General features: G+C 39.2%; 1 protein-coding gene across 1 annotated transcript in view; it reads left to right on the top strand.

Moving 5' to 3' along the window:
- The window catches only part of vwde (von Willebrand factor D and EGF domains), a 151,329-nt gene that overhangs the window by 75,967 nt on the left and 50,235 nt on the right, over window positions 1-25,127 (top strand). The window contains exons 11-17 of the mRNA XM_052016930.1: window positions 876-1,084; window positions 1,543-2,537; window positions 3,648-3,784; window positions 6,276-6,434; window positions 12,825-12,929; window positions 23,515-23,629; window positions 24,308-24,558. Coding sequence (XP_051872890.1) covers window positions 876-1,084; window positions 1,543-2,537; window positions 3,648-3,784; window positions 6,276-6,434; window positions 12,825-12,929; window positions 23,515-23,629; window positions 24,308-24,558 — 1,971 coding nt within the window. The remainder of the gene's footprint in view (window positions 1-875; window positions 1,085-1,542; window positions 2,538-3,647; window positions 3,785-6,275; window positions 6,435-12,824; window positions 12,930-23,514; window positions 23,630-24,307; window positions 24,559-25,127) is intronic.

Here is a 25,127-nt window from a genome sequence, read left to right as displayed (position 1 = left end):
ACCTGTTAGGTGGCCCTCAAAGGCTTCCTTTCCCTGCAGCTTGCATTCATGACAAGGCAGAACTTTTTGCATCTGAATTGACAGATTCCTGAGTGATTCAAAGAGAAACATTGGCCTTCTCGCAGCAGCTGAAGATGAGCAATAAATATGACCTTACCAATGTCTCACGGTTCCGAAGAACTTGATAAAAAAGATTTTAGTTGTGCCAGTGCTAAATGTGGAACCTGAGTTCCCACACATTCACTGGTCACTCCTAGCACAGGTTAGCTGCGTATGTTGGAAGATGACAGGGAATTGATCATAAGCCAGAAGTGCCAACATGTTGTGTATCTTCATTGAGACTTCCTTGTCACCAAACTTAAGCCCAGACCAAATATTTTCATTATGTCACAGTTAAAATTTAAGTGTCCCAGTCTCCATCCAGATAGCACAACTGGTCATGAATGTTTTCGCCTCAGTTTCATCTTGCATTTGTGGGAGAGCAAAACTAAAGATCTCTTCTTGTAATATGGGCCTATAATTTAAGGTCTAACAAGATCCTAAAATGAGATACTTGTATCAATTTTGTTCTGGTGTTTCCCCAGTACCTGTTTTCAAATTTAATCAATGACCAATATGAAGCATTGTTTGGTGACAAACAAATCCCAATAGAAATCCATAATCCTTGTTGGCACTCTGGGTTATGATCAGTTCCCCGTAGCCTTCTAATGTTATTATTTAAGTAATTGGGATGGGAATATATCAGTTCTGTTTACAATATCATTGAAAAAATGTATTTTATTATTAGGTATAATTGGAATTGTATAGAAATAAATAACTGTATCAGGTAAATGAACAAACATTAACTTTTTCTGTAATTTTATTTGTTCATATAGATCACATTTTCCCATGGAGCATTCATCCGGGCCGACGTGAGTGAATGGGGAATGAGTTTAACTCTTAGAGCACCAGGCATTGACTTCCAAAGTACCAGAGGTCTTTGTGGCACTTTTGATGGTGATATGAATAATGATTTTCAAAATTCAGATGAACTTTTTGTTCAAGAAGAGATTGACAATCTTGATGTTTTCATTGAAAGTTGGAGGTATGCTTAACAAAAGTTTTGGCTCAAAATGAGGGATAAGTTTTCATTGATATAACATGGGTTGCTAATTTTAAAGGAATAATTCTGCAAAGAACTGACCAGATTCCTCTCATTGGAATAGTGATTTCACTTATAGATTCTGATCATTGCCAAAATCTATATTATTTGGAAAAAATGTTGTGAATTTATTACTGGTTTGTACTATCCTTATGATTATATTATACTAATTGTATGATTTATTGAACCTTCTAATGCAACATAATTTTGTTTTTGTATGTTGCAATATTCTGCTTGCCTATTCATAATGAATGTTTTTGAAGAAAGAATTAATAAATATTGGGATAGAATTTAAATATTTTTATGAGCACATTTTGAAATGTACAGTTTTATACAAAGCCTGCCTGTGTCAGATCGGTAAACAAACTGATTTTTTTCTCTGGTTGTTTGTACTTTTACAGAATTATGCCTGGAAAGAGTCTATTTGACAAAACCACAGCTTCACCTATTAGTATCAAAAGAAAACGTTATTGTAGTTGCAGCACTGATTCAGTTATGCTGCAGCAGTCTTCTAATAAACTTGATTCTGTTCCTCAGTCAGGAACTCCGTTAGCCTGTCCCGGCAACGAAAATGTGAGATTTTCCAATTTAATACCAGTGCTGGATGTTACAGCAGAGTACATCAATACTGTCGAGTTGATTAGAGGAATTAGCAGGCGTGATGCTCAAAACAAAATTACAACTCCTACTTTAACAGATATCCATTATACCAGTCTAAGTAAACTAAATCAAACGATGCACTTTGCAAGGGTTTCCTATGTTCAAAAAAAGAATACAATGCTGAGAAAACGAGGAATATCAAGGGAACACAGTCGAAGGAACAAACATAGAGACAGCTATTACCATCGGGAAAGGTACCATGATCATAGAAGATGGAAGCGCCAAAGTTACTATGAAAACTTGCCCACTTTCCCTTTTCAAAGTCTTACTCAAACAGACTTGGAAGGATTTAGTTATTTTTTTCCTGAGGACCATACTTCTGAATTTCAACAGGCGATATTGCCTTCCTGGCCCACACCTTCTGGGCTGACAGAATCAAAGGCATTTAATTTATGCCAACAGATGGTTGCTAATTCCAGTATTGGCCAAGCCTGTGGAGAGATGCTTGGCCAACGATTAATGGATGTTATAGATATTTGTTTCTTGGATCTTCAACTTAAGGATGACCTCAACTGGGCAAATAGAGGCTTAAGTTTATTAGAAAATGAATGCGAAAGGAAACTTTTGGAAGCTGGGATCTATCATGGAAGCGACAATGGGGATTTGTCCAGTGTACCTCAGGACATTTTGTCAGCACTAAGGTGTCCCAATTTTTGCAGTGGCAATGGTGAATGTACTGAGTGGGGCTGTGCTTGTTTTTCAGGCTTCAGCACCTATGATTGCAGTGTTTTAGTTGGTAAGTACTGTGCCACAAATAATAAAACTTCCAAATTTAGCAATTTTTTAATTGCAGTGGTTAACACAATTGTTAAAACTTTCTCTGGAATCATTAGTAATTAAATAATGAGGCTATCAGAGCTTAAAAGTTGGTAAATTGGTTTATTATTGTCACTTGCACCAAAGTACAGTGGAAAAACTTGTTTTGCATGCTGTCCATACAGATCATTTCATTACCACAGTGCATTGAGGTAGTATAAGGGAAAACAATAAAAGAATGCAGAATATAATGTTAGGGTTGCTGAGAAAGTGCAGTGCAGTGCAGGCAGACAATAAGGTGCAAGGCCATAACGAAATAGATTGTGAGGTCAAGAGTGCATCTTATCATACTAGAGGACCGTTCAATAGTCTTATAACAATGGATAAAAGCTGTCCCTCAGTCTGGTGGTATGTGCTTTCAGGCTTTTGCATCTTCTTGGGGGGGGGGTGTGGGGGTGGTGGGGGAGAAGAAGGAGAAGAGAGAATGTCGAGGGTGGGTGGGTCTTTGGTTATGTTGGCTGCCTCACCAAGGCAGACAGAGTCCATGGAGGGGAGACTGGTTTCCGGTGCTGAGCTGGCTCCACAACACTCGCAGTTTCCTGTGGTCATGCACAGAGCAGTTGCCATACCAAGCCATGATTCATCTGGATAGGATGCTTTCTATGCTGCATTGATAAAAATTTAGTGAGGGATAAAGGGGACATGCCAAATTTCTTTAGCCTCCTGAAGAAGTAGAGGCGCCGGTGAGCTTTCTTGGCTGTGGTGTCTACTTGGTTGGACCAGGAACCAGTGCTGTTTCCCACTCTGCGCTTTGGGAAATCAAACTGAAAAGAAGGTATTCAGCTGAAAGGAACCATATGCCCAGGGTGAGTCCAGTAATGTCCTGCTCATGTACCGCAGATAGATCCCCTCATGGCTCTCATTCCCTTCCAGCTACCTAATGATGGAATGGAATAATTAAATATGCATGTGTTTAATGGATTTTTTTTAGTTTGGAAAAGACATATGTACAACCAAATATGAGGTTTTGCAAGATTAAAATTCTACAGATGTACAATTTAATTTATGTTTTATAATATCAATATCGAAGATCAGCTTCTGGAAATCACAGAGTTGGAGAATTCTGGATTATGTGATGTTCGACAGTATGACTGTACCACTGTGAGGGTCTTTGGCAAGGGTTTCATGGAGTCTGCAAGTTTAACATGTGAAATCATCAAGTTGCATGTAAGTCTTACAGACATTTGTAAAATAGTGTGAGGGATTTATAAAATATTTATATAATTTTGTAACAGTTCAAGCTTAACAATTCCCTTGTTCTATCTAAGTTGAAATGCTTGATTTATTCAGAATTAAATTTAGGAGGTCTTTTATGCTGTGTTTATGATAGGTTATATAATGCTAATATGGTGACTTTAGCTGATTCAATTACACAAGATATAGGGGCACAGAAACTGGCTGTTTGGCCCAATAGACTGTATTGTGGAGGGTCGTGGCTGTCACGTGACAACACTGTCCCTACCTGATCTGATGACAGCACTGCCCCTACCTGGTCGGAAGACACACCACTGTCAATCAAGATTTGGCTCCCACCCACCCATCAGTGCACACCTGACCATTAGTCCCTTTTAAGCACCTTTCTACTTGGCCCCGGGCCATTGGCCTTTTTGAACTACCTGGGCTGGACCCCCCAGCCCTCCAGCACTATAAAGAGTGCCACATGTGCCTGGTTTGCTCTCTTTGTCTCCGAGGGATTCATCCTGCTTTATCCCAGGCCGAGGAACCGTGGAACGGCACTGGAGAGATCATTAGTAAGGTGTGCACTTCAATAGGGTTAGGAGTGTTCTATTCGCGGTAGCATGGAATAGCGACTAGAACACTCCTAACCCTATTGAAGTGCCTGCACTGAGTCAAGGGGTAGCGGGTATCATATTGCTTTTCCTCGATTGTATCCAGTTTGTTGTGTGTGCGTGTGTGTATTTTACCCTTGTTGCAATTTTTCCCATGCTCGCTATCACCAGTATGCGTGTGTGTGTGTTGCCCCTGTTACCTTTTCCACGCGTTTGTCTTTGTAAATAAATCATTTATCTCTAAGACTGTGGTCAGAGTCCTTGTCCTTTGAGACCTTGAACCTGTTTCACAACACAGACCATGCTGGCATCTATGTTCCAGTCATGTTTCCTTGTTCTTTCCTTAATCTGAATCTAGCTGTGTAATCTCTATTCCCTTCTTCGCACACTTATCCTGCCTGCCCTTAAATATACCAAAATATTCACTTCAACAACTCACTGAAGTAGTAAAGTACACATCATCACCTTTCTTTGAGTAAAGATGTTTCCACTGAATTCCCTGTTGGATTTCTTGGTGAATTATTCTTCAGCACTCCCTGGACTTCACAGTACAGAACAATGTCAACCAAATTAGAGTCTCATTGCCCTTGCAGGCTCCAGCTAACAATTTGATACTCCATCTAACTGCGAGAATGATCTCTATCCAACACTCAGACCTTACCTTTTATCTCAGATGCAAGGGGTGTGGCCCTACTTGGCCTTGAAACTCCGAGCTGGGAACGTGTGTAAGTGCACATTTCTAGACTCGCTGCAATCATCAGTGATAAAGATAAATGAGCTTTTAAGATATTGACCTCTTCAAGTGTCTTGGAGCACTGCTCCCTTCCCAAATTACAAAACCAATAACTCTTTGCCCTGAGCTATTCACTTAATTGTGGATGTGGTCACTGCAACAGCAACACCAAGGAGCCACAGAATAGTTCTTCAAGTCACACCATTTGAGGTTATTCACGTGTGTGTATATGTTCACATATGAGGGATGTAACAGGAACAGTTAATACCATGACTAGCTGTTATGGATGCCTACCTTTTGTAGCAAATATATTGTGGGTTTACAAAATTGCAAGACAATATACAAAATAAACCAATTTCATTATTAGTGGAATCTATTAACAATCTCCCAATCTTTATCAAAGTTGCCTTCTCTTTATAAAATTCTTAGAATCATATCATGTTAAATAGATAGCACAAAAAATGATGGCATGTAAAAGATGACTAGTTATAGCCATTACAATTAACTTTGTGTTAGCCAAATTGAGGAAGATTAATCTTTTATTATTCATATGTTTTTAAGTGCACTGAATTAACTTGATAGCAATTGTTTTAATTAAATGACCTAAACCAAATTTAATTATGGCAATTTGCAAGAGAAGCTATGTTAAACTTTGACATCTGCCTCAGCAGCAAGCAAGGTTACAATTCCTATAATGAAAGCATCTAAATTAGATAATAAATCTTATTAATGGCAGAGAGGAATATTCAGCATATTTACATTTCCATTGGATTCTTCCTTGTTCTTCTCTTCACTGTTTTGGGAATAGTTTTGCTGTAGCATTCCAGCCTTGTCAGGGTTGGTACAGTTCAATAAACACATCCTGTAATTTAGTCTGAGTCTCTCCAGCTAGTTAATACTGCCATTTAAAATGTAGACGATTACCTAACCTGGAGTAGGATGGCTCCCCAGATTTTTTTTAACATGCCCCAAGTACAAGCAAAATAGAATAAATGTAACTAACGTTTACACTAAAGATGGTAATGTTGGGTTATACATAGATAAAAACGTAAGGAACCAAGTTGAATTTTCAACTTTTATTTTTTAAGAGTATTAATGTTATTTATTTTGATTTCATTTCTCTAATCGAGTGCAGTATGTCAATGAGGAGTGGATTCCAACCATGTCACAGTTGACAAAAGCTGCTTTCTTGAATAGTCAAGCTGTGGACTGCCTGATTCCATCTGAGATTGGTCAGCCATTTGAAAACATTGTCCTTATCCATGCCAAACCAATTACAAGATGGCAAGTCAAGGTATGATGTGAAAAATGTATAAGTAATCTGTATTTAAAAAGTGTGATGCAACTGAATTCTGATAAATGTATAAGTAGTTTGTAGCAATCACCCTTTCACATGTATTGGTTTATTATTGTTACATGTACCTAGATACAGTGAAAAGCTTGTTTGCGTACCATCCAGGCAGATCATGCCATACGTAATTTCATTGTGGTAGCAAAAAGAAAACTAAACTTAGAATTATAGTGTTGCTTTGCAGGTAGTCAAATGAAGTGCAAGGGCCACGACAAAGTAGATTGGAAGATCAAGAGTTTATCTTTTAGCGCATGAGGAGTCCATTCAAGAGTGATAGCAGTGGGATAGAAGCTGTCCTTGAACCTGATTAGTGCACGTTCTCAAGCTTTTAGTACCTTCTTCTTAAAGGGAGAGGGGAGAAGAGCGAATGCCCAGGGTGGAAGGGGTCCTTGATTATATCAGCTGCTTTTGCAAGGCAGTGGGAAGTATTGACGGAGTCAGTGGTGGGGAGGCTGGTTTGCATCATGGACTGGGCTACATTTACAACTTTCTGCAATTTCTTGAGATCTTGGGCAGAGCAACTGCTATACCAAGCTGTGATCCATCTGGATAGGATGCTTTCTATGGTACATTTATGGATCATCAGGGACGACCTGCTGAATTTCCTTAGCAGATTTTTAAATACATATTCACATCAGTTGTACTTTTTGAACTAATTTGCACTCTTCCCATGTCATTTGTGACATTTGTAAATATTGCATATTCCGCCACTTCAGTTTTACTGTCTTTCATTTTTATCCCATGAAATCTAGAGTCTTCTGACTTCCTGATAATTAACATACAGCCAATGATGTGAACATCAAATAAAACATTTTAGTTCAGAATGTCACTCAATAATAGTTGTATCTGGTACATTTCTAATTCATTTATGATCTTGCTATTTTTCTGCTACCTAAACAATCATTTTCTTCTGATAATGATATTCTGCTATTACTGCAAAACCCCTTGTGTCAGAATTAAGATTAAGGTTGTTTCCCTATGAAATACCAGTTATTAAATTTGGTTCTATTGCATTGATTATTTGTATAGTAACTCTGAACTAAATATGAAGAAATATTGGACAAAACTGCATGAATGAGAAAATCTTTGAATATGGATTATAAATTTAATTTTACAATTTGCTTGGGTCATATGTTCTATACCATTCAGGTATATAGAATATCTTGAAACAGTTGAGTTATAAAATACAAAGAAGACCAATGCATGATTTAAAATTGAATGCATTGGTATCCTATAACTTGCATTCAACATATTAGACTGTCTTTCCTCTATTTACTGCTGTAAAGTTCAATCATTATGCCCCCATTTGCAAGGACTCTGTTCATGTTGGAGATATGCAGCCTATGCTATTGAATAAGCCTCCCCAATAGATAACCTACCCGATGTATTGGAAGTGCTCTTGAAATATTTAAATGAGAGTTCTGCACGTACTGCAGGGTCCTTTTGTAAATTACAGTTGCTCTTGCATTTAAAATAGCATGTGACAAACTCACTTGACAATTTGTAATGTAGCAAACAATGTGGACTCTGCAGTGGTGCTATTTAAAGGGGTCATCCACTTCAGATCAGTTAGTTGCTGCATAATTGTTTCAGGATGTTGATAACGTTTTACTGGTGACAAACTATTTTGAAGGCAGAGCACAAAACAGTAATTGCTGTCATAGATGGCTTAGTAAATTTCATATAGTTATAAAGCACAGAAACAGGCCCTTCAGCCCAACTTGTTCATGCTAACCAAGATGCCTTTTTGAGCTTGTCCCATTTGCCTGTGTTTTGCCCATATCCCTCTAAACCTTTCCTAGCCATGAACCTGTCCAAATAGCTTTTAAATGTTGTAATTGTACCCATCTCTACCACTTCCTCTGGCAGCTCGTTCAATATACCCACCACTTACTATGTGGAAAAATTTGCCCTCAGGTCCCCTTTAAGTCATTCCCCTCTCACCTTAAGCCTATAGTTTTAGACTCCCCTTCCTTGGGAAAAAGACCACACCTTATCTATGCCCCTCATCATTTTATAAACCTCTATAAGGCTACCCCTCAGTCTCTTGCTCCGGGGAAAACAGTCCCGGTTTATCCAGTCTTGCCTTATAACTCAAGCCTTCCAGTCCTAGTAACATTCTTGTAAACCTTTTCTACACCTTGTCTAGCATAGCTGAAGTTTGGGACTTGAGGTTGAGTAGCAACAAGGTGAGAAAGTAGAAGAAGGAGGTATTCATCCTATCTCAATTTCACTATGGAGAAATTCACGACAAATGAGGCTGTTACCTATCTAAGTTTGCCACTGTAATCATGACTGGGGCCTTGAGCAGGTGTATAATAACCCCTTAACGTTTTTTGTAATTGTCTGCTTTCTGAATAAAATGCAAATCTAGCCCTCAGTGCCTATTTGTTTGCCACTTGATAGTACATCACAAGGGTCTGTGCAAAATTTCCTGGCAGCGCTCCTGGTTCTCACTGTAGTGGGAGTTGAAAAGAGTTGTGATTATTCAGGGCCTCCTTGATAGCCTGGCTGCAGACAGCAGTATCTCAGCATGGGCCAGCTTAGTCCAGGCCAGCTGTCTGTGCGGTACAAGCAAAATAAGTGGCTAAAGAATAGACAAACAATTAAACTGAAAGAGGAATGGTTTCCTTTTCAGTGGAGCCAGGGGAAATCTTCTGGAAGCCCATCCTATCACTCCTGTGGGTTTGCATGACAAGAAGATTCTAGAAGAAACTCTGTTTGGAAGCCACTTAAAAAAGTAAATCAGACAGATGCCTGTTTGGCAGGGGGAAACTTGGTAAAAGGTCTGCTTGAATGTAGCCTAAGATGGACCTTGAGTATTAAGAAGCTGGTTGTGGTACTCCCAAAACGTATGCATGCGCACATTCCACACAAGCGCACACACTCCACGCCTGCACTGTGATAGGGTAGTGTTCAAGTGGTGGGGGAGGAATGGGGTAGGGAATGTGCATTCTAAGTTTGGGGCCTGCCCCCCTGAGTATTGGGACATTTTCTGTAATATATGTTTAAGTGATCTACTAATGCTGGGAATGCTTTGCACATCAACTACTACTTTCTGAACGCAAGACTGAGTATCACCTCTTAAACACACAACTCACAAATGCAAATCCCACCCCTCCATCTTGCACCCACACTTCTATCTCTTAAGTCCCAGGCCAGAAATTTAGCTTTGACAATTCTTGGAAGGAAGGGACACTGTAGCACCCTTTCTCCCTTAAACCCACAAATTTTAGTGGCAGAGTTCTGCATCATTAATGCTCCAACTATGTCTGGTATCAACTGCCTGTGGATATTGATAACCTATTTATATAAAAATATCCATAACTTAAATCCATTGCTTATAAGCTTTGGAGGTCTGGTGCAGAACTGACAGAAAGACTGGAATTTAGGGCAGATTGTGGATCTGCAGGGTTTTTGAATCTGTAGTGAAGCCACAACAAACTCAAAGCAAAAGGGGAACAAACTCCTCACTAATCCCACAATTTGGCAACAATAAGTTGGTGCATATCTGTAGATATATTTGTATTAATCAGTGAATCCTGCCAGATAAGCTATTGATGTTTTTGTGGTTCAAAAGGGAAGCTCGTCAAGACAAAATTGACCTTAAATGTCTCACTGTAAGCAGCCTAAGGAAATTGAAGGTTTCAGTCGTGCTTTTACCATGTGGAGATTTGTACATCTGGTGTGACTTCTGTCCTTGGACATGCATGTTGTGGATGAGATGGACTATTTGGTTGCCAGTGGAGATGATGGGCCCAGTTACCAAGGTGAAGGCCACACCTGTATACCTATATCCATCGGCATCTGTTGGATCAAGCCACTTGAGTTGAGGGAATTGCTATGTTGGGTGGTGACATGATCTTGGAGTCTTTCCACTTGGAGGGTGCATTGGCCCCAGCCAAGGAGACCACTGGCCAATTGGACCCAAGAAGCACTGAGAAATTTAGGTTCACAGATGCAGCCACTGCAGGATCACTAGCTGAGGCCCAATAGTACTTGGGAAGGTTTTGCTCCTAGGTGTGAAGCTGTTGAACAAGTTAGAAATATTGAGAAGTGTATTCCTTCCAGCACATTAAAGGATTTGTGTATTTTACCAAAGCTGGAGAATGTTTGACATCAGAAGGAACTGTACACGTTTGCCATGGGCTGCAAGGAAAACAAATACTGCTGTACAATGACAGAGAAGATGTCCTTGGTGGAAGCAGCTGTAGAGGCAATAATCATGGTGGCTTTAATCTACATGTGGATTGGAAAAATCGGATTGCAAAACCAGCCTAAATGAGGAATGTATAGAATATCTTCAGGATAGTTTCTTAAAATAGCACATTCTGGAGTAGCCAGAGAGCTGGCTAAACTAGACCTGGGGTGTTGCAATGAGATGGGATTAATTAACGACTTTATCATTAAAGCAAACCCAAATTAGCAGCAATCATAATATGATTCAATTTTACATTCAGTCAGAGGGAGGAGTGAGTGGGTCCAGGACTAATACTTTAAACGTAAATAAGGGAAATTACGAGGGCGTGAAAGCCAAATCAGCTGAACTAGGCTAGCAAATTAGGTTAAATGATCACTAAATTGAGATGCAGTGGAAGACATTTAAAGTAGTCAGACTAGATGCATTCTGATGAAAAGGTAAAATTCCAAGAGAAGGATTCACCACCAGTGGCTGACAAGAAAAGTTAAAGATGGTATCAAAGTTAAAATTGTATAGTAGCACAAAGAGAGATTCTAAATGTTAATAAAACAGCAAAGAATAATTAAAAGATTAATGAGGACAGAATAATTAGAGTACCAGGGAAAAGCTAGCCAGAAGTTTAAATACAAATAGTAAGAGTTTCCGAAGATATTAAAAAAAAGTATTGGCAAAGTAAGCATTAATCTCACAGAAAATGAATCTGGGGAATTAATGACAGAAAATAAGGAAATAGTAAGCGAATTAAACAGGTATTTGCATCACTTGTTGCTAGAGGTTATAAGTAAAATCCCGGACGATCACTAGAGAAGTGGTGCTGAGCAAATCATTGGGAATGTCGGCTGACAAGCTCCTCGGTCTTCGTGGATTTTGTCCTGAGATCTGAGAGAAAATGGCTATTACAACATTTGATGAATTGGTTTTAATTTTCCAAAACTCCCTGTTTTCAGGGAAAATTCCAGTATGTGCCAGTCCTCATTGGTGGGTCAGAGGTGGAGAGAGTTAACAGCTTCAAATTCCTAGGTGTTAACTACTCAGATGACCTGTCCTGGGCTCAGCACATAAATGCAATCAGGAAGAAGGTGGGTCAGCACCTCTACTTTCTTAGGAGCTTGAGGAGATTTGACATGTCACCAGATGCTCTAACAAACTTCTACAGATGCACTGTTGAAAGTATCCTGACTGGTTGCATCATCGTTGGTATGTCAATTCCAATATACAGGAATGCAAGAGACTGCAGAGAGTAATGGACACAGCCCAGTTCATCAAGGGCACAGCCCTTCCCACCATTGATAGCATCTACAGGAGGTGCTGTTTAAAGAAGACTGTATCTGTCATCAAGGATCCTCACCATCTGGGTCATGTCCTGTTCTCACTGCTACCATCAGGCAGGAGGCACAGAAGCCTGAAGGCTCACACCACCAGATTCAGGAACATCTACTTTCCTACATCAATCAGGTTCATGAACTAACCTGCACAACCCTAATCCTACCTCGGCAATGGAACACGACAATCCACTCTTGCACTACCATGGACCTGTCTCTGTCTCTTTTTTGCACTAAAGTCTTGTTTTTGCAGTCTTTTTATTACTCTCTCTTCTCTTTCTTGTATAATTTATATTCTGTGTGTTGTCTGTACCTACGTGCCTGTGATGTTGCTGCAAGCAAGCTTTTCATTGCACCTGTAGCTCACTATTCTTCTACTTTGTTTGAGAATGGAGAGATAAAAAATCAGGTTACAACCGGGCATTTAGCTTAATACCTGTCATGAGTAAAATGTGTACTAGTGTTATTAAAGACATTATAACAATGTGTGTAGAAGAATTCAAGATAATCAGACATAGCATGGATTTTTGAAATAGAAATTACATTTGATCAACTTATTGATGTTCTTTGAAGAAGTAAGATGTGCTGAGGTGAGGGAGAGTCTCTGGATGCACTATATTTAGATTTTCCAAAGGCATTCAATGAGGTGCTGCAACAAATGTTATTGAGTGAAATGAATGCTCATGGTTTAGGGGATATTGTTGTGAATAAAAAACTTGCTGGTTGACAGAAAATAGACACAAAATGGTCTTTTACTGATGTAACAAATGGTGTACGGGGGCCTCAATTTATTTGCTTTTTCTCTTACAGATTTCAAATGATGGGTACACTTATAGCAATTCACAGTTTTTAACATTATTCGATGGAGTTTGTCAAACTTGTGAGCCAAACATGGATGGACTCTGTACTTTAAAGGTAAGGCCAGATAATGAGTTACTGAACCACCCAAAATATGATTATGTATCAATGGCAGGAGTTTAGATAGATTACTTTTGGTTAATAAATATCTTGTACTTTTAATGACAGAGAAAGAAGCCATTTGGCCCACCAGGTCTATGTTGGATCCCAGAGGAAGCATTCCCATTAGTCCCATTCCCTCTCCTTATTTCCCAGTGCCCCTGCAAATTATTCTCTCTCACACTTGCCGATATTACCTCCCATTTTGTTTCCTTTTTGCTGTTAGTCCACACTAAGAGGTAATTTAAAGTAGCCAATTTAAACAGAACATCTTTGAGACATGAGGAAACTGTAGCATTAGGAGGAATCTCAAGTGATCGTAGAGAGAATGGGAAAGAGAAAATAAGTTAATTTCAAGTTGTGGAGATATGAAAAAGGAATGGATAGGACAAAAGGAATATCTCTGGTAGTGTGAGGTTAAGCTTCCCAAGATGATTCCAATGCTTATATAGCTGTCTGGTGAATAGATTAATGAAGGCTGTTAAAAAGGGAGAAAAACAAATAAATTGCATGTTACAGCTATGATATGCAGGCCAGAGCTGTAGCTGAAGCCAGAAAACGAAAGGAAAATGTTAGAAATGGAGTCAAGGGCACTACTATCAAGGACAAAGTCATGGTTGAGCAGTTCCTTTTAGCAGATCCTGATAGCCTCTCTCTCATGGAAAAGTTTGTACTGATTGTTGGCTGTCAGTGGAGTGGACCCTTGGATGTTGGAGTCATGGATAGCGATGGCCTTGACAGCAGTAAAGAATCTTCATGTCATCATTGCATCTTTCTTGCTGAGATGCTGTACCTTGCCTCCAACAAGCTTCCTGCTAGAGTTGAGCTGTTATACAGGACTAACTCTTCAACCTATGTTGCTTCCACTCCAGAATCAAGGTTACCCTAATTTTAGTTATCCAGCTATAGTATGCAGATGACATTGGCTTATGCATGTAATTCAGAGGCCCAACTCCAAGCCATCAACGAAGCATAAAAGCCTTGTGCTTACCATCTGCAAATCAAAGGTTATCTACAAACCTGCCCTTACTTCACAATAATGCTCTGCAGCTATAAAAGTCCGTGACGAGATTCTGAAAAATGAAGACTGTTCCCACATTGCAAGGTCCATCTCTCAATGAAGGCAAACATTGATAAATAAATTCACCATCACATTCCATGTTCCAGCAATCTATGACCACTCAAAATGGAGAAAGACCATCTGGAATGGGACTGAGAACACCAGTCCAATCATCAGAAGCTCACTCAAGCTCAGTGTAAACAAAACGTACCAGCTCCCAAATTACCCACCCATCAACTCCATAAAGGACTTCTTCCCCACCTGTGGATAAGTCTGTAGGTTCCACATTGGCCTTGTCAGCCAGTTCAGAACACAGAGAACTAGAGTGGAATCAAGTCGATCTTATTCCTGAAGGACTGCCAAAAAAGTGAATAACAATGCTACAGCCAGGATAGAAATCTGCTCGAAAGAGGGAAAACAGGGTGCTGCAGGAAAGATTGGCATAAATCTGGGAAGTGACAATCTGCTTGTTAAATTTGGAAAAGTCTACAACAAAATCTTGAGCTGCTTAAATCTGACTCTTCAGAACTTTTTTTTCTTGTATATAAGAGGTTTAATAAACCTTGTACAAACACTCTAACTGTCAACTCTTTCCTGTGGTGCAGAGATCTAAGCAAAATAATGATCCAGCAGAGAATTGTTAAATGAATGCTAGCATGCATTCTCTTCTGAAGCATCGGACAGAAAAGCAGGTCACAGTTTAAGCAAATATTTCTGTAGGTGTTTTGTAGTTATCTATCAACTTCAATAATATTGGATAAAATGTTAAGTACAACCATCCAGATTTGACTACTATACAAAATGTCCTATTGACACTTCAAGGAGGCCACAAGCATTCCTTCTGCTGATTAAGAATTATTTAATATCTGAAAAATCACATATGGCTCATTGCAACCTGCACTAGTTACGGAGATGAGAATAGACATTATGTTTTGTTGTCAATGGTATAATGTAATAACTGGAAGTATTTAAGGCAAGATAGTACATAGAACATTACAGCACAGTACAGGCCCTTTGGCCCATGATGTTGTGCGGACTTTTTATCCTGCTCTAAGATCTATCTAACCCTTCCCTCCCACATAGCCTTCCATTTTTCTATTATTGATGTGGCTATCTAGGAGTCTCTTACATGTCCCTAATGTATCTGCCTCCACCACCTCAGCCGGCAGTGTGTTCCATGCACCCACCACTCTCTGTGTAAAAAAAAACACAACAACTTGCCTCTGACATCTCTCCTGTACCTTCCTCCAATCACCCTAAAATTATGTCCCCTTGTGTGAGCCATTTTCGCCCTGGGGAAAAAGTCTCTGACTGTCCACTCGATCTATGCCTCTTATCGTCTTGTACACCTCTATCAAGTCACCTCTCATCCTCCTTCGCTCCAAAGAAAAAAGCCCTAGTTCACTCAACCTATCTCATAAGACATGCTCTCCAATCCAGGCAGCATCCTGGTAAATCTCCTCTGTACTCTCTCTAAAGCTTCCACATCCTTCCCATAATGTGGCAACCAGAGTTCTATGGAGCTGCAACATTACTTCGCAGCTCTTGAACTCAATCCCCTGATTAATGAAGGCCAACACACTATACGCCTTCTTAACAACCCTATTCAACCTGTGCGGCAACCTTGAGGGATCTATGGACATGGACCCCAAGATCCCTCTGTTCCTCCACACTGCAAAGAGTCCTGCCATTAACTTTGTATTCTGCCTTCAGATTCGATCTTCCAAAGTGTATCACTTCACACTTTTCCAGGTTGAACTCCATGTGTCACTTTTCAGCCCAGCTCAGTATCCTATCAATGTCCTGTTGTAACCTACAGCAACCTTCTACACTATCCACAACACCACCAACTTTCGTGTCATCTGCAAACTTACTAACTCACCCTTCCACATTCTCATCCAAGTCATTTATAAAAATCACAAACAGCAGGGGTCCCAGAACAGATCCCTGCGGAACACCACTGGTCACTGACCTCCAGTTAGAGTACACCCCATCTACAACAACCCTGTCTTCTATGGCGAGCCAATTCTGAATCCACACAGCCAAGTTTCCCTGTAACCCATGCCTCCTGATTTTCTGAATGAACCTTCCACGAGGAACCTGTACTGAAATCCCATGTACACCTCATCTGCTGCTCGACCTTCATCAATGTGCTTTGTCACATCCTCAAAGAATTCAATCAGACTCATGAGGCATGACTTGCCCCTCAAAGCCATGCTGACTATCCCTAATCAGCCTGTTTCTCCAAATGCTCATAAATCCCCTCAAAGCCATGCTGACTATCTCTAATCAGCCTACGTTTCTCCAAATGCCCATAAATCCTGCCTCTAAGAATCTAAGAATAGTAGTGTTGACATGAAATGTATCCACTTTTATCTTAAATAAATCTAATGTTTCCGTTAGTCCAACTAATCTCAGGAAAGAAGATTTAGGAGCAATATGGCACAGAAAGAGTGAATCTGCTTCTCTTATCCTTTTAGGCTGTGCATTCCAGATCATAACTACTCGTCACATGTAAAGTTTGATACTTTTCCCAATTACCTTACATCCTTGTTTGTTGATGCTTCCACCAGTAGAAATAGTTTTCTTTATTCACTTTATCTGGACCATTCCTAGTTTTGATTACATTGAACAAATGCCCCTCAACCCCTCTCCGAAGAGAACTATGCTGGTTTCTTCAGTTTTTTCACATAACAGGCCCTTCATCTATGGGACCACACTAATAAATCTTTTCTGCATACTCTCTAAGGACCTTGCCAAATTTGCTCACCAGAATTGGACACAATACTTAAGTTGCAAAAGGAACAGGATTATAGAAGCTCATTGCTTTCTTACTCTGTCCTTCTGTTTAAAAAAACCTAGGATACTTTTAATCACTTTCTCAACCAGTACTCCTTTGTTCAAAGTTTTGTGGACATATAACATGTCGCTATATTCCTTTTAGAGTTCTACTGTCCATATTTTATATCATCACTCTTTATTTCCCTGAAAAATATCATCAGTTTTAATCATTAATCATCAGTTTGTTTTTGTTTCATTAACCAGTATATTTCTTTCCAGATATGTTTTATTACTAAAGAGACTATTGTATGTAGATTGTATGGTGTGTTTAGGTTGCAGCATAAGGCATTGTTTTCAAGAAGCTACAAAATATGACAACCAGAATGATAGCTGGATAAAAGACTCTTAATTATGAAAATAGGCTGCAAAAATTAGCAGTGGTACTGGCATGAAGTTCAAGCACTTCTTTCATTTTACACTTTTCATAATTAGTGGTTTACAGCTAATTAAATACTTTTGCAATGTAGGAAACATAGCTGTCAAATTGCACACAGGAATTTCCCATAGACAGCAATGACCAGATAATCTCAATTTTTAAAAAAATATACTTTTGTTAATTGAGGAATAAATATTGGGCAGGGCATTAGGGATATCAAGCATGCTCTTTTTCAAAAGAGTTCCATGAGTTATTAGACCTCCTGGGACGAGCAGATGGACTACTGGCGTATATGTATTTACTTCACTGGTATGATGGTCTGAATTTTTGTGATCAAAACCCTGGATTGGGGGTTGAATCCATAACCTTCTGTGTCAGAGTGCTACACACTGAGCCATAGCAAAGAAATTAAAGCTTAGAGATGGCGAGAAATATGGTTTTTAAAATTATGTATAGGTTAGATTCAATCAGTGTGAATTAGTCATTTGAATAAAGGATAGTGGAATCACTGGACGTGAAAGGAAAAAGGGCAGGTGATGTTATGTTGGATAACTAAGTATTTTTCACAGAATTATCAATATCTATAATGAATTCCTAAATATTTGTTTTCAATGTTCTTTATGGGTTGCTGAGTGAGAGGAGCATTTACAGTTTTAAATGGTGTGTTGCTGGTTAGCTGGGATTATAATGCCAAAGTTATCTCTCGAAGTTTCCTTAATCATGTTATGGAATCAGAGAGGAATTATGCAGAATTTGTCCTGAATCATTGCGGTTTTCTTTTTTTTTACCTTTTGGCAGGAGATTGCCTCATGGATGCACTGGTAGTGTTCATGTTGCAGTCAGTGTGTGTTGAATGGGCTAAATGATTCTGATGTTCTTTTTCCAGTCCTGGTTTGTCCAATAATCATGGATATAAATTGTAATGTAGTAATCAGACAGGCAGATTTGTGTACCTTTTATCTTAGTTATCTTCTTAGCAGAAATGAGTCATTCTTTGATGAACCTTAGGGTCATAGTCTTAGAGTTGAAAAGCATAAAAAAGGCCCTTTGGCCCACCGCATCAATGATAACCACCATGCCTAGCTACTGTACTTGCCTGTGTTAATTCCAATTCCTCCATGTCTTGTTCATTCAAGGATCTGAGCAGATACAGTGGCATGCAAAAGTTTGGGCACCCCTGGTCAAAATTTCTGTTACTGTGAATGGCTAAACGAGTAGAAGATGACCTGATTTCCAAAAGGCATAAAATTTAAAGATGACACATTTCTTTCATATTTTAAGCAAGACTACTTCTTTATTTCCATCTTTTACAGTTTCAAAATAACAAAAAAGGAAAAGGGCCCAAAGCAAAAGTTTGGGCACCCTGCATGGTCAGTACTTAGTAACACCCCCTTTGGCAAGTATCACAGCTTTTAAACGCTTTCTGTAACCAGCTTAAGAGTCTTTCAATTCTTGTTTGGGGGATTTTTGCCCATTCTTCCTTGCAAAAGGCTTCTAGTTCTGTGAGATTCTTGGGCTGTCTTGCATGCACTGCTCTTTTGAGGTCTACTTTCTCCAAACATATCTCTGCTCATTGCGGCCAAAAAGTTCTATTTTAACTTCATCAGTCCACAGGACTTGTTTCCAAAATGCATCAGGCTTGTTTAGATGTTCCTTTGCAAACGTCTGACGCTGAATTTTCTGGTGAGGACGCAGGAAAGTTTGGAGAAAAAAGGGTGCAGAATTTCATGAAAAGAACACCTCTCCAACTGTTAAGCACGGGGGTGGATCGATCATGCTTTGGGGAACATTTCACTGGTAGAGGGAAGAATGAATTCAATTAAATACCAGCAAATTCTGGAAGCAAACATCACACCGTCTGTAAAAAAAAAAGCTGAAAATGAAAAGAGGATCGCTCCTACAACAGGATAACGATCCTAAACACACCTCAAAATCCACAATGGACTACCTCAAGAGGCACAAGCTGAAGGTTTTGCCATGGCCTTCACAGTCCCCTGACCTAAACATCATCGAAAATCTGTGGCTAGACCTCAAAAGAGCAGTGCATGCAAGACGGCCCAAGAATCTCACAGAACTAGAAGGCTTTTGCAAGGAAGGATGGGCAAAAATCCCCCAAACAAGAATTGAAAGACTCTTAGCTGGCTACAGAAAGCATTTACAAACTGTGATACTTGCCAAAGGGGGTGTTACTAAGTACTGACCATGCAGGGTGCCCAAACTTTTGCTTCGGGCCCTTTTCCTTTTTTGTTATTTTGAAACTGTAAAAGATGGAAATAAAGAAGTAATCTTGCCTAAAATATTAAAGAAATGTGTCATCTTTAACTTTATGCCTTTTGGAAATCAGGTCATCTTTTACTCGCTTAGCTATTCACAGTAACATAAATTTTGACCAGGGGTGCCCAAACTTTTGCATGCCACCGTACCTCTTAAATGTTGTTACTGTTCCTGCCTCCACCTCCTCCTCTGGCACCTGATTCCCAATACCAACTACTGTTCATGGGGGGAAAAAATTACCCATCAGATCCCCTTTGAACCTCCTCCTCCTCACTTTAAATCTACGAATTCTTGTTTTAAATACCCCTACCGTGGGGAAAAAGACACTCAGTATCTATCTATGCCTCTCATATCTCCTCAACTTCCTTGACTCAAGGGAATACAGTCCCAGCCTATCCAATCTCCTCTTATAATTCAGACCCTCCAATCCATACAACAACCTTGTGAATCTTTTCTGCACACACTTAATCACATCCTTCCTGTGGTGTAGGGATCAGAACTGTGCACAATACTTGGCCTAACCAATGTTTTGTACAACTGTAATATGACTTCCCAACTCTTGTACTGATGAAGAAAAGCATGTCATCACCTTCCTCACCACCCTGTCTACCTGCATTGCTACTTTCAGGGAACTATGTGCTTGCTCTTCAAGGGTCTCTATGTTCAACAACACTCCCCATGGCCCTGCTATTTACTGTGTCTGGCTTAACTTCCCAAAATGCATCGCTTTACACTTGTCTGAGTTAAATTCCGTTTACCATTCCTTTGCCCACTTACCCAGTTAATGTAAATCCTGTTGTAACCTTAGACAACTTCCTTCATTGTCCATTATACCATTAATTTTGGTGTGACCTGCTAACTTACTACATACTACCTACATTTTCATCCAAATCATTAATATATATGACAAATAACAGGGGAACCAGCACAAATCCCTGCGGCATACCACTGGTTGCAGGTCTCCAGTCCAAAAGACAACACTTCCGTTTCTGCCTCCTATCAACAAGCTAATTTTGTATTCATTTGGCTAGCTCACCCTGGATTGCATGTGTTCTAACCTTCTGGACCAGTCTACCATGCAATACCTCATCAAAAGCCTTTCTAAAGTCCATGTAGACAATGTCTACCACCCTTGCCTTATCAATCCTCTTGGTCACCTCTTCAAAAAAAACCTCAATCAAACTCATGAGACAGGATTTTCCACACACAAAGCCATGCTGATTATCCCTAATCAGTCCTTGCCTTTCCAAATGCAAATGAAACCTGTCCCTCAAAATCCCTTTCCCAGCACTGATGTAAGGCTCACCAGCATCTAGTTCCGTGGCTTATCTCTGCTGCCCATCTTAAATAAAGGCACAACATGGGGTATCCTCCAATCTTCTGGTATCTCGTGTGTGACCTAATGAAGATACAAAAATCTCTGCCAAAGTTCGAGCAATCCCCTCATTGTTTCCCATGACATCCTCAGATGCACCTGGTCAGGTCCTGGGGATTTAGCCACTTCTATGCATTTCAAGACCTCCAACACCACCTCCTCCCATCAGAGGGAAGCATAGCAATTACAAATTTAAAATATTGGTTGCCACTGTTAATAAAAAGATTGGGAATTAAATTTAATTTATGCTGCAGAAAAATTAAGAATAGTGCATAAAGTTCTTTTTGTCATTTCAATTGTTTTTACTCAATAGTGTTTATTTAAAGTAATATCTGAATATCATTAATGGCCCATCAGGGTACTAAAAAACACACAAAAGCTAAGTATAATTTTTTTCAGGGTATAATGAAATAAGTTTATCAATGGCATCACATGGAAAATAAATTTACATTAAACTCATCAAGTCCATTTTTGTCAGAGGCCATTTACAGTCTAATGGATCATAATGTTTAGTTCATCCTGAGGTATATTAAAGAAAATTGCCACGAGGAGACAAAAGTATGTTCATCTTGGCAACATGAAATTGCTTTTCTGTATTTACTAACACTTCATTTTTGTATGCTGAAGTCTTAATGATGATTGAGTTTAGTATTGTATTTAACCCTTATGTGACCTAGTTTAGATTTTCTTTCTAAATAGAATTCCTTAACAATTCCAGTGAATTGAGAATTTTGTTCAGACTATGGTTGTGTCATATATTTTGGAAAACTTAAAATTTAAAAATGTTGGTGGGGGAGGGGTCGGTGGAGGGAGAATGTTGCTTTTTGGCCAAATATTGATTGACGTTCAATGAGCAGGATAACTTAAGTTTTAGATCTCCCTCTAATCTACCATGATGTTGAATCCCAAAACATGCATCCCATCACCCAACATGCATTCATTAATAAATATTCTGCTGATTAAAAAATCTAGGAAGTAGCAAAGGACGGGCAAGGGCTTGCAGCATAATGTCCCATTCATGCTGACTAAATTGACTTTAGGGAACTAATATAATTGCAAGAGACAAAGCACTTCAGTAAATTTTGCTTGTACTCATAGTTTGGCCCCATAGCCTTAATATACTGTGACTGAAGATTGTTGATTCACTTATGAATTTCTCATGATGATCTTAATTTACATATTTTGCTTAGTCTCCTGGGGAATATATCCATCTGTCCAAATACCCCACTTAAAGAGGGAATAGGTAATGACTTCACAGACTTTGGATGCCTGCATTAGTAAAAGGGAGCTAGTTGCCTAAATGTGATTGGAGAGAATATATTTTATTGGCCTACATTACAAGAACTTAATAAATTGACTGACCAAGGATAGAAGAAACCTATCAATTTGAATTTATCAATCCCCAGCCAGCCCAGATGCAAGTAACATGCCAGCATTGTTAGCATGCATATGTCTGGTGATAATGATGGAAAATATAATGTTGTTATTCCATCATTGCTGCTTCCTTTGAATATACCTAACCACATTTGGGTAGGTGTTTAGTCTCAAAGGCAAAGTTTGGATTTGATTCAAAGATTTAAAAAAAAGTGAAGGTGGTATTCTTATTGAGCTGGTCTTTCCTGAACTTGGACTGCCACCTGAGATTGCCATCTGCAGTCCCTGCCTGTAAGGAATTTACCTGTACCAGATACATAGGGCTAATGAGGCTGGCACTCTGCACCCAGGAGTCAGGCAATAAAATACAAATAATAACTGTGCCTCAGATCATGTAGTCCTCAGACCCCAAGTCCAGAATGGCCCTAACAGACTTTGACAGTAGGTAAAGCTCTGATTCTTTGGCTTCTGTTGAAGCTGTGAAGCAGTTTAAGTTTCCTCATGACTTTGACATTCAGGGTCATTAAATAGTAATTGTTAATGAATATTACAATTTTATTTTAATAATGTATTAAATACCTGTAAATCATTAAAATAATTTTAAAAATTCACTATAATGTAGTCTGAAAATCCCTTTTGAAATGAAAGAAGTCTGTAATTTTGTACCTGGTTTACTAGGTCTAAGGTCAGACAGATGATTTCTCCAGCAAGACAGGGTCCATGTTAATCTGGGACTCACTTCTTTAAGAATGTCTGAAAGCTGGCATTTTTCCAGCCACTAGATATGGCCATGGAAATTTCACTGAGTGTATATTCAGTTCTTATAAAACAACAACAGCTGACTTTTGAAGACAGCTCTAAATACCAACCCCCATGGTTGAATCATAGAGTCCTTCAGCCCACCATGCCCATTCTGGCCATAAACTCCTATCTATACTAATCCCCTTTTCCAGCACTTGGCCCAGAGCCTTCTATACCATAGTGTTTCAAGAGTTAGATTAAATCTTAAATGTACCTGCCTCCTCTACCCTCTCAGGATATAGTAACATATATTTATTTACTAAAAATAAATGTAACATTGGTTACACTTGCAAGATGAAGGCCTAGGAATTAAATGAGACTGGTAAAAGCATGTTGATGGGGGTGACACAGTGGACACCATATCCTCTGAAGTATATGCTTGGCTACGCTGTATAGCTTTGCTATTTTACTTTCCTGATTTGAACGATTTTTTTTGTTGCAGGAGAACACATGCAATATTGATGGGCTCTGCTATGGTGCAGGGGATCCTAATCCAAGTAGCCCTTGCCTTTTGTGCAGGCCAGACACATCCATATTTGAATGGACAATTATTGAAAGTAAGTTGATTCACTTTACATGATTTCAATTTGCTTCTAGAGAAATCTGACTTTATTCATTTTCTTTTATTGTAATGAAATATCAGGAAACATAAAGTTTAAATGTCACCTACACATATGTCATTCATGCAATTTATTTTTCATTGGCTGAAGCCCAGTATATGCAGAAAATAATCCAGATCACTTGCATTACAGTAAAGAAGGTGAACATGGGCCAGAGTATGTCATTTCTCAAAACATGTATCCACGGTCTATTGTAAATGCTGTGGCAGGAAATCTCACCCTAAATTTTTATGTTTATTTAAAAAAAAATGCAAAGATTGAGGATGTTGGGCCAGGTTCTCCTGCAAAAACAGGGATACTAACTGTATTGGTATGACTCAACCAAAAATTCCTACCAAAAAATGTTATGTGAGTCACTGCCCCACTCCGATTCCACACAACACGCACTTCACTAGGGTCCAAATTTTTGCCAGTTATTCATACATTGGAGCACCCTATATTGTGCCCATCAGTTTAGAGCATGCCAATAGCTAAGGGATAATGTAACCAGACATGAAAATGGACTGTCCTTTCATGTGCAGGGTCAAACTGTTGCCTTAACTGTGGCTGAGCTGTCCTACTAGTGAGTATTTTGTTCTTTATAGCTGTTGTAAATTGCTGACTTTTTTTTTGCAGATAACCAGCCTCCAAAATTTCAAGCTTCACAAGATAAACTGCACACTTTTGTTGGTGAATATTTTGTGTATCAGTTCTTGGCTTCTGACCCAGAAGGTTCCACTATTGTTTTCAACATGGATTCTGGTCCCAAGGATGCTACTCTCTCTCCTGCAGGACTACTTGTGTGGAGAGTTTCTTTACAGGACCTGCAGGTCTTCTCTTTGTCTCTGACAGATGACTGTAATGCTGAAACCAAGGTGTCAGTGGAGGTAAGGAGTATCAAATGGGTGAAGGAAGTTCTTCTTAAGGTTCTGTGCAGTAATGCAATTCCTTGTGTAGTAGGAATTGTCAATTTTCTGTTAAGGGAAGGTTGGACTTCTCAAGGGATGGGCAAATTTTCCTACTCATGAAAATTATCAATGTTAAGAAATTGAGTTTTTATGAAATTCTGACACACTCTGTTAGTTCCACGGCTGAGATAACAAATATTTGCTGATGTAAAGTTTAAAAAAAATTGGTAGGGCTAAGTGCTGGTAATGGGATGAGAATAGATAGGTAGGTAATAACCAGCAAGGACACAACGAGCCGAGGGGCCTTTGTCTGTGCTTTATGATTCTTATGACTCTTGAAGGTGAGAACAAACATTGGACCAAATTGAGCAGCTATGGCCAGTGATTCTGAAGGGAAATACTGGTGTTCAGCTGCTCACATGTCAGTCCCTGACTTCTGCAGACTTATTGGAAACTCCATAGATTTGAATGGAAATTCCCAGACCAATAGCTTAGATTGGAAATAGTAAATGTGATATATTTAACCTATTTATATTTAGTGTTGTTAA

The sequence above is a fragment of the Pristis pectinata genome, chromosome 5 (assembly GCF_009764475.1).
Source record: "Pristis pectinata isolate sPriPec2 chromosome 5, sPriPec2.1.pri, whole genome shotgun sequence".
In the NCBI taxonomy this organism is placed as follows: Eukaryota; Metazoa; Chordata; class Chondrichthyes; order Rhinopristiformes; family Pristidae; genus Pristis; species Pristis pectinata.
Note: the sequence above shows the minus strand (reverse complement) of the source record. Positions and strands in the feature narration are given on the sequence as shown.